The 10,640-nt window shown below is 45.9% G+C and overlaps 1 protein-coding gene across 2 annotated transcripts in view; it reads left to right on the top strand.

Annotated features, from left to right (window-relative positions):
- Positions 1-2,695: 2,695 nt before the first annotated feature.
- The window catches only part of LOC139264343 (transcription factor E2F3-like), a 60,060-nt gene continuing 52,115 nt past the window's right edge, over positions 2,696-10,640 (top strand). For both annotated transcript variants that reach the window (XR_011593326.1, XM_070880633.1), the window contains exon 1: positions 2,696-3,214. Coding sequence is in view for 1 of the 2 variants with exons in the window: in XM_070880633.1 (XP_070736734.1) it covers positions 2,963-3,214 (252 nt within the window). In the remaining variant the exon portion in view is untranslated. The remainder of the gene's footprint in view (positions 3,215-10,640) is intronic.

Genomic DNA, 10,640 nt, shown 5'->3' with positions numbered 1-10,640 from the left:
TGGCGTAAAAATAAAAAAGGGAAGGTGGCTCAACCGTGGCTATCTAGGGAAATCAGGGATAGTATTAAAGCCAAGGAAATGGCATACAAATTGGCCAGAAATAGCAGCGAACCTGGGGACTAGGAGAAATTTAGAACTCAGCAGAGGAGGACAAAGGGTTTGATTAGGGCAGGGAAAATGGAGTACGAGAAGAAGCTTGCAGGGAACATTAAGGCGGATTGCAAAAGTTTCTATAGGTATGTAAAGAGAAAAAGGTTAGTAAAGACAAACGTAGGTCCCCTGCAGTCAGAATCAGGGGAAGTCATAACGGGGAACAAAGAAATGGCAGACCAATTGAACAAGTACTTTGGTTCAGTATTCACTAAGGAGGACACAAACAACCTTCCGGATATAAAAGTGGTCAGAGGGTCTATTAAGGAGGAGGAACTGAGGGAAATCTTTATTAGTCGGGAAATTGTGTTGGGGAAATTGATGGGATTGAAGGCCGATAAATCCCCAGGGCCTGATGGACTGCATCCCAGAGTACTTAAGGAGGTGGCCTTGGAAATAGCGGATGCATTGACAGTCATTTTCCAACATTCCATTGACTCTGGATCAGTTCCTATGGAGTGGAGGGTAGCCAATGTAACCCCACTTTTTAAAAAAGGAGGGAGAGAGAAAGCAGGGAATTATAGACCGGTCAGCCTGACCTCAGTCGTGGGTAAAATGATGGAATCAATTATTAAGGATGTCATAGCAGCGCATTTGGAAAATGGTGACATGATAGGTCCAAGTCAGCATGGATTTGTGAAAGGGAGATCATGCTTGACAAATCTTCTGGAATTTTTTGAGGATGTTTCCAATAAAGTGGACAAAGGAGTACCAGCTGATGTGGTATATTTGGACTTTCAGAAGGCTTTCGACAAGGTCCCACACAGGAGATTAATGTGCAAAGTTAAAGCACATGGGATTGGGGGTAGTGTGCTGACGTGGATTGAGAACTGGTTGTCAGACAGGAAGCAAAGAGTAGGAGTAAATGGGTACTTTTCGGAATGGCAGGCAGTGACTAGTGGGGTACCGCAGGGTTCTGTGCTGGGGCCCCAGCTGTTTACATTGTACATTAATGATTTAGACGAGGGGATTAAATGTAGTATCTCCAAATTTGCGGATGACACTAAGTTGGGTGGCAGTGTGAGCTGCGAGGAGGATGCTATGAGGCTGCAGAGTGACTTGGATAGGTTAGGTGAGTGGGCAAATGCGTGGCAGATGAAGTATAATGTGGATAAATGTGAGGTTATCCACTTTGGTGGTAAAAACAGAGAGACAGACTATTATCTGAATGGTGACAGATTAGGAAAAGGGAAGGTGCAACGAGACCTGGGTGTCATGGTACATCAGTCATTGAAGGTTGGCATGCAGGTACAGCAGGCGGTTAAGAAAGCAAATGGCATGTTGGCCTTCATAGCGAGGGGATTTGAGTACAGGGGCAGGGAGGTGTTGCTACAGTTGTACAGGGCCTTGGTGAGGCCACACCTGGAGTATTGTGTACAGTTTTGGTCTCCTAACTTGAGGAAGGACATTCTTGCTATTGAGGGAGTGCAGCGAAGATTCACCAGACTGATTCCCGGGATGGTGGGACTGACCTATCAAGAAAGACTGGATCAACTGGGCTTGTATTCACTGGAGTTCAGAAGAGTGAGAGGGGACCTCATAGAAACGTTTAAAATTCTGACGGGTTTGGACAGGTTGGATGCAGGAAGAATGTTCCCAATGTTGGGGAAGTCCAGAACCAGGGGTCACAGTCTAAGGATAAGGGGTAAGCCATTTAGGACCGAGATAAGGAGAAACTTCTTCACCCAGAGAGTGGTGAACCTGTGGAATTCTCTACCACAGAAAGTAGTTGAGGCCAATTCACTGAATATATTCAAAAGGGAGTTAGATGAAGTCCTTACTACTCGGGGGATCAAGGGGTATGGCGTGAAAGCAGGAATGGGGTACTGAAGTTTCATGTTCAGCCATGAACTCATTGAATGGCGGTGCAGGCTAGAAGGGCTGAATGGCCTGCTCCTGCACCTATTTTCTATGTTTCTATATTTTATGTAGAAATTATTTTTAAACCATGTAAATTATATGTAGAAATTATTAATAGGTAAAGTTAAGGATATCTGAAATTTACAAAATGTGTAAGTTCTGACGGTGAGGCTGTTGTATTTATTTCCTGCCATATACTTCGCCATCTAGTGGCTTAGTCAGATTGTTGTCAACAAAACAACACTGACAGATCGGAGACTTTTTGTTTACAGTTACGTGTACATCGCAATAATTAAATTGGAAGTCATTAACTGAAGCAAAGGCAGGTTCCTGCTTTGCTCCCGTTGCTTACTGGCAGGGTGAGCACGTGTGCCTGGTTCTCGGGGAAACCCGGGTAAAAAGGTCACCGCGGGGAAAGGGGAATCTCCTGGAACGTCCAAGCGTTCCGTGGCGCCATGGCAACCAGGAACTCCGCAACCAACGGGATTCGCTGCTGGAACAGCTCGCCAGCGCCACTTCGGCGTGAGCCAATCAGAAGCTGGCGAGCGGTGACGAAGCCGAAGGCGTTCGACCAATGGGGAGAAGAGGGACATGCAAATGAGGTTTGAAAAAGCCGCGGGAAATCCGAGTTTCGCGGGAGGCATTACGCGCGTAAAGTATCTCCCTTCATTCATCGTCAGCTTCCTGGAGCCATTTTCAGAGCTTGGGGCTGTTTTAAGGACTTTTAAATCCTTCGCATCTGCCCCTCCCCGCGTTCAATATCCTGCCGTGACCAAACCCACGGCGACCGGGGTCTGTCTCCTCCTGGAATCGGGGGGTATTTTTATTCTTTTGCGGGGAGGGCAGGCGAGCAGGTTGGAAATAATTACCCGCGCGCGCGCGCCAGCGAGAGAGCGAGGCAGCGAGAGAGGAAGAGGTCCGAGCGGAGACACCGGTCCCAAGTTGGGAAATAATGCGGAAAGGAATCCAAGCGGCTCCGGGGAGAGGCTCGGCCGGAGTTGGGGGTTCAGCGGCGGCGGCGCCCGGGCTGTTGGCCATTATTGTGGGGAGCGGCGGACTGCAGGAGCGGGCGGGCAAGAGCGGCGGTGTCGGCCTCGGGCTCCGGGTCTTGTCGCCAGCGGCAGCCGACGGCTGCTCGACACCTCGCGGCGCGGCGAGCAGGACGGCCGTGGGACTGGTGCCGGCTACTCCGGGAAGGACTCCGGTAAAAACGGGTTGCTCGGGGGGGTGGGTGGGATCCTTTCACCTTTCGATAACGACGCGGGGACCAAAGTGGCGGCGCGGTTTTAAACCCCCTCCCTCCTTCCCCGGGGGCTGGCGATTGACGATCAGCAGCTCCCAGGTTCTTTCTGCTGAGGTGGTTTGTGGTGGTGTGGGTGGGGTTACACCCCGGCTTGGGAGTCGGTCCCCTCCAAGGAGGCCTCGCGGTTAATGTTGGTGTCCCCCACCCCCTGTGCCCAAGGTGCGGGGGTCCCGGCGCCAACTGCTGGCTGGGTGTGTGGGGGGTTTAAATCCAAACATGTCGCCGCCGGGCCGGGTGGTGTGGGGGAGCTGGCCGCGTGCCTCCAAAGGGCCTAGTGCCTGTGAACCGGAGTCGGGCCAGTTCAAGTGCAGGCCTTGCTCACGCTGCCTTCCCCCATTGCCGGCGGAGCCCGGGCTGGCAGTTGTCATTTTGCGGCAGCCCCGCGACCTCCTGGCGATTCAAGCCCGGGACCATTTCTCCAACCCTTTCCAGGTTACACACTGACATTCTGGCGGGGTTGTTTTTTTTGTTGTAGCCTTTAGAGTTTAGAGAGCAGACAAGACGTACTGGAAAGGTACGCCAAAAATGAAAGAAATTCGGGTCATGCAGGGTTAAAAGCTTTTTCCAAATTTCTAATTGCAATACTTTTTCAAAAAAGAACCGCCACGTGAATTTTGTCCTTCTTCACCCCCCCCCCCCCCCCCAGACCCAAGCAAAGCTGACTTGCCTTCCAGCAATGCATAAAAATCAGGATTTCAAAATGCTAAATTTACCTAAATATAATTAAGTATTAAATACCCTTGTTGTTGCATAAATGTTTTGCTGCATCAATTGCTGAGAAAGATAAGTTTATGTCGCAATTGAATAATTCCTTTAAAACTTGGTATATTTTTCTGGGGGTTGGGTGGGTGGGGAAATGTAATAATTGCATTTCATAGAGAAACATCTTTTTTGCAAAATTATGTAATTAATCAGCTGTATACTATGTACAAATCTTTCAAACAATGCAGTAAATTAGTTGAGGCCTAGATGGTCTGAAAAGCCTTTGGGAGTTGAGTTAATTTGGGTAAAGTTTAAATCAATTAGCAATATTAATGGGATTGTAAGTTAACCTGTTTTTGTTGACTTCAAATAAGCATCTAAAATATGTATGCACTACCCTTTCAAAACTTTGTTTTGAAGCAATAAAGATCCCAAATTAGGCATAGGAAGCTAGCTGCAGTTTTAATTAGGACCAGTAACACCGTGTATTTTAAAACATTATTGCAGTTTCAAATTTTAAATATTCGACTGTCTTACTCGCAGATGACTAGGCTAGATTAATTCTTTTTGAACATTCGGCAGTTCTGACGCGGGGTCGTCGACCCGAAACGTTAACTTTGTTTTTCTCTCCACAGATGCTGCCTGACCCGCTGAGAGTTCCAGCATTCTTTGTTTTTATTTCAGATTCCAGCATCCGCGGTATTTTGCTTTTTTATTGGGTTAGACTATGTGTTGAGCAATTGGTTATATTTTGCACCTGTAGTATTCCTTTCGGTTCGGGTTTGCTTTTCTAGTGACCCGACCTGCTAACAAACTGCTTAATTCCAAGAACTCAAATTTGTATGTTACATTGTACAATCCCTTTGCATCTCGATCCAGTGCTTTTAATGAAGTAGCGCTATAGAATTTTGTATGCAAACTGTTGGTCACTTTCGTTTGGACCAAGTGCATTCTGATTCCACACATTTGTGGGCTTTTTAAAAGTAAAATATGTGAAGCTTATGTATCACGAGTCACTATGTAACATCATACAGCACTCTAATACCCATGTATATAGTTGTGTACAGTTGCGTAGTGCTGCACATGGAATTAGTGTTAACTTTCTGGGAGTGGGACAAATTGGATAACTGTTTCAAAGAGCCAGCCCTTCTCTGATGTATGATTCTATGTTGGTTGCAAGCTAAGAGGGGGCATGTTATGTACCAGGAGTGACGAATGGGTGGTGGTTTAGTGGTGCGAGAGGGTATTATGTCGTCATCAGCTTCCTACAGTTGGAAATGACAGCACCGAAGGAGGTCAGTTGGCCCATTGTGCTGGTGCTGGCCCCACTGGAGCTGTTCACTCTCTAACCCTGGATTCTTTTACACCTGTAAAAGAACAGATAATTTATCATATCTCCACTCTTAAAATAGAAGCATAGCAGTTTACAACATAGAACAAAACCATTTGGCCCATCCTGTCAGCTTGTTTTTTTCCTAGAACATCCCAAAACTAATTCCAAAAGCAAAATACTGCAGATGCTGGAATCTGAAATAAAAACAAAATGCTGGAAATACTCAGCAGGTCAGGCAGCATTTGGAGAGATAGAATTGACATTTCAGGTCGATGAACTTTGGTCAGAACTTGAAAAAGTTATAGAGATGCAATGGGTTTTAAGCAGGGAAAAGGAAGGGCAAAACAGAAGGTCTGTGATGAGGTAGAAGGCAGGAGAGTTTAAATGGCAAGAGATGATGGTATGAGCAAAAGGGAGTGGTAATGGGACCGGCAAAGAAACAAAAGATGGATCTAGAGGAGCTGTAAATGACAACAGCAGAATCATTATCAGCAAATGGTGTCTGTGGGGTGGAGGGTGTGGGTGGACAGAAATGGGAGCAGTGGTTATGATCTGAAATTATCTTGAATGGGTGGTCGTGGGGCTGGAGGAGATTAGATAGGGAGAGATTTTAAAACCAGGATGAGAATTTTGAAATTGAGGTGTTGTTTAATCAGGACCCAATGTGGGTCAGCGAGCACAGGGGTGATGGGTGAATGGGACTTGGTGCGAGTCAGGACACAGGCAGCTGAGTTTTGAATAACCTCAAGTTTACATAGGGTAGAATAGGGAAGGCCAGCCAGGAGTGTGTTGGAATAGTCAAGTCTAGAGATAACAAAGGCATGGTTGAGGGTTTCAGCAACAGATGAGCTGGGGAAGAGATGGGTGATGTTACGGAGGTGGAAATAGACACTCTTAGTTATGGCATGCATATGTGGTGGGAAGCTCATTTCAGGGTCAAATATGACAACATTGCGAACAGCCTGGTTCAGCTTCACAGATGTTGGGGAGAGGGATGGAATCGGTGGCGAAGGAACTGAGTTTGTGCTGGGGACCAAATACAATGGTTTCGGTATTTCCAATGTATTGGAGAAAATTTCTGCTCATCCAGTTCTGGATGTCGGACAAGCAGTCTGACAATTTGGAGATGGTGGAGGGGTTGAGAGAACTGGTGGTGACGTAGAACTGGGTGTCATCAGCATACATGTGGAAACTGACACTGTTTTTGAATGATGTCGCTGACGGGGAACACGCAGATAAGAAATAGGAGGGGGCCAAGGATAGATCCTTGGGGGACACCAGAGGCAATGATGCGGGAGCAGGAAGAGAAGCTGTTGCAGGTGATTCCCTGGTTAAGATTAGATAGATAAGAATGGAACCAGCGAGTACAGTCCCACCCAGCTGGGTGACGCAAGAGAGAGGTGTTGGAGGAGGATGGAATGTCAACAGTGTCAAAGGCTGCACAGGTTGAGGAGGGATAGTTTTGTTACAGTTACAAAGGATGTGCCTTTGAGAGCCGTTTTGGTATTGTGGCAAGGGTGGAAACCTAATTGGGGGGGATTCAAACATGGAGTTCTGGAAAGGTGGGCATGGATTTGGGAGGCAACAATGCGTTCAAGGACTTTGGAGAGGAAAGGGAGGTTGAAGATGTGGCAGTGGTTTGCAAGGACGGAGGGGTCAAGGGTTGTTCTCTTTGAGAAGGGGATGAGGGGGACAGTACCTGAGGGGAGAGAACTGCTAACTTGGGAGTCAGAAAAGGAAGTTGGGTGGTCAGCAGTTTCGTGGGAATAGGGTCAAGGGAGCAGGAAGTTGGTCTCGTGGACAAGCTGAGCAGTCATGTGGGAAGATCGATGAGCGACTGGAGAAAGATGTGAGGTCAGGGCGAGTGTGGGGGGGAGGGGGGGTGTTCCTTAGATGAAGTTTGGCCTGCTGGGCTAGGGGAAGGAAGGGAAGTGGTCGAGGCTGATTGGATGGTCTCAGTCTTAGAGACAGAGGAGTCCATGAGCTCCTCACAGTTGTTGTTGGACGCGAGCGTGGAGGAGACGGAAAGGGTTTAAGAAGATGGGTTAGCTGTGGAGAATAGAAGCGGGGATTATCTCTGCATTCCAGAATGATCCTGGAATAGTGAGCAGTTTTAGCACAAGCAGGATCCAATAATGCTTTGTGGTCCAACCGCAATGGCAGTGAATGGCTAAACCAGTTACCCACCATAACCGTTCAAGTCTGTATTCCTTGGACTTAAGGGAGTGAAGATGAGGGCTGTACCAGGGTGAGAGAGTAATGGTTTTAATAGGGACTCGGGCATCAAAAGTGGTGGGGGTGGTTGAGCAGGTCGGTAGCTGCAGAAATGTGGTGAATGGAGGGTCAAAGGCTGGACAGTTGGGATTTCATAGTTGCAGTTGGAAGAGAGTTGCTTCTGGGGGAAGACACAGAAGGAAGTTGGGTGGGGGGGTGGGGGGGGGCGGTGGGTGCAATGCGAGTCGAGAGCAATATAAGGAAGTGGTCAGCGATGGCCTTATCCATGATTGATGCGGTGGGAGTAGTGAGGCAAGATGGCAAGCTTGATGGGGTGGCTGTGAATATGGGTTGGAGAGTTTACCTGGGGGGAGAGATTAAGGGAGGATAGGAGACTCGTGAACTCTGAGGAAAGCACGCATGATGAATTGAGAGCAGGTTGAAATCACTGAGGATGAGAAGTTACTCGATGCAGATGCTGAGGGAGGAAAGCAGTGAAGATATCTCGGTGATAAAAATTTTATGGTACTTGAGTGGGTGGTAGAGAATTTTAAATGAAAGGTGAGATGCTGAAAGGAGGAGAAAGTACCAGAGGAGTAGGGGGACAGACCACAGTGTGATTGGGTGATGTGAGCCACATCGCAACCACGGCAGTGTCAGTGGGGCAAGTGGTTGAAGGTATAACCAGACGTGGAGACTTCATTTAGGGGCTTCATTAATCTGTTGTTTCCTACTTGTCAGTCAACTTTCTAACTTCACTGTTATATCCCTTTTGTGTCAGTGCTGCAGTTACTTTTTTTTCTCCATGGTGTTGGCCATGGCTCTGTGGTAGCACTCATGCCTGAGTCAGAAGGTTGTGGGTTCAAGTCCCACTCCAGAGACTTGAGCACAAAATCTAGACTGACACTGGGTGCGTGCTGCACTGTCGGAGGTGCCGTCTTTCAGATGAGATGTTAAACTGAGGGTTTGTCTGCCCCCTTGGGTGGGTGTAAAAGATTCCATCGCACTATTTTGCAGAAGAGCAGGGGATTTCTCCCTGGTGAGTTTATCCCTCAACCAACATCACTAAGAGATGATCTGATGATTATCACTTTGCTTGACCTTGCTATGTGCAAATTGGCTGCTGTGTTTCCTACACTGCAACAGAGACCAAAAATAAAACACTTTGGGACAACTGGAGGTTGTGAAAGGCACTGTATAAATACAATTCTGTCTTTCTTAATTCTATAAATAAAGATAATATAGTAGATGTTGTATACGCTAATTTGGTGAGACACCTCATTGAATGCCTTCTGTAAATTAGCGTATACTACGACATCTACTGTATTATCTTTATTTATAGAATTAAGCAGCTCAGCAAAAAAAAACTTGTCAAACATTGCCTTAACTAATCCAGGCTGATTTTTCTTGGTCATCCTGTGCATCTCTAAATACTTAGTAATTTGATCTCAAATTATGGATGCCAAGAATTTGCTGAAAACAAAGAATGGTTAGTTGGTTTATCCTTTCCTACCTTTTGAACAGGGTTTTTACACTGGTTCTCCTCCCATTCTGGATGTAATATGCAAATATAAAGAGGACTGAACAATTGGTCAGAGCCTCTGCTTTTTCCTATATTCTCACTTCCACTATCATTTATCAAAACTGCCACAAAATATTTAATATTTTATTTACCTTACCGTCATCCCCCCACAACTAGATTCCCTTTATCTCTGGAATTCTACTCTCTAATTGCTCTTTTGCTTGCATTATGTTTATAAAAGCCCATATTAATTCCACATAATATTTTATGGCCTTTTTTTCATATTCACTGCCCAGTAAAATGATTTAATGCATGAATGCAAGTATGTTGTGTTTTTTTGTGGTTGTACTGTAATACAGGAAACTGGGGCAGCCATTTTTGCACACAGCAAAATCCCAGAGCAGTTGATCCATGTTTTGATGAGGTTGTTTTGAAGGAAGGCGATTGACTTGCTCATCTTTGAATAGTGCAACAGAACGTTTAAAATCTATCTGAACCGGCAGACAGGCGAACATCACTTTCAACAGCGGGCCCTCAGTATGACGCTGAACTTTGGCTGACCATGGAAGCAATTGCACAGCCCCAAACCAACACATGCTCCCCAGAAGAGACCAATCACTTAGACTGACAGAGATCTGGATCTGAATGAAAGTCAAATGACTTAATGAACTTGGCTTACTCGATGCCAGTCAGTCAATCCTTTGTGTCCTTTACATGACTGAGGTAGCAATATCTTGTTGCCCAATTCTAAGCCAGACTTTTGCAAGAGCTGCCACGGCCCAATATACCCCACATATCTGTTGGAAGAAATTCTGCATAGAGTTCTTAGTCTGGCATATTACCTCTTGCGTGTAGAAATTGAATTGCCAAAATAACCATTATTAGATGAAAACCAATTCCTCGATTTAGATATTGGGGTTTGGGAAATAGATGACTTGCCCCAATGATTTTAAGGTCTTTGCTATGCTCCTATCAGAACCAATTTTGAGGTGGTGGTTCTTGTTGCAATATTCTTTGGTTATGTGCTATTCTCGCACCTGAGATAATTAGAAATAGCTATGCCATAGCTTTGGTGCTGATGTGTGGGCATGATTCTGTTTTAGTTTGCACATTTTGCTGCTGTTTTAGTGGTAGAGTGAAGACCCCACTAATAGTATCTGAGTTTTAACAGCCTTTCTTGTCTCTACTGTGATGCTGCTGTTTCTGCTTTTTCTGTGGTATTTTAGGCCTCAAGCAGTAGGATGTTTCCAGGTGAACCCCTCCACATCCCTGTAAAGTCTCAAGACTGTTGAAACTCCATATACACACAACAAATTTTGGGTCAATCTGTTGGCTTCAGATCGGTGGGGCTTGCATGTGCATTTAAGTATGTAAACTTGGCGTGAACCCCTCCACATTTGGAGGGTGTGCATTCTTTAGACATGGCATTCTCTGACTCGGGAAACATTCAAAAATTAAAATTCAATTATTCTTCATTGGGTAGTTGATGCTTCATTGTGGTTGTAGAAGGATCTGTTGCTTCATAAATACACTTCAAAATGTGACATATTGTATAG

This window comes from Pristiophorus japonicus, chromosome 5, assembly GCF_044704955.1.
Source record: "Pristiophorus japonicus isolate sPriJap1 chromosome 5, sPriJap1.hap1, whole genome shotgun sequence".
Taxonomy (NCBI): Eukaryota; Metazoa; Chordata; class Chondrichthyes; family Pristiophoridae; genus Pristiophorus; species Pristiophorus japonicus.
Note: the sequence above shows the minus strand (reverse complement) of the source record. Positions and strands in the feature narration are given on the sequence as shown.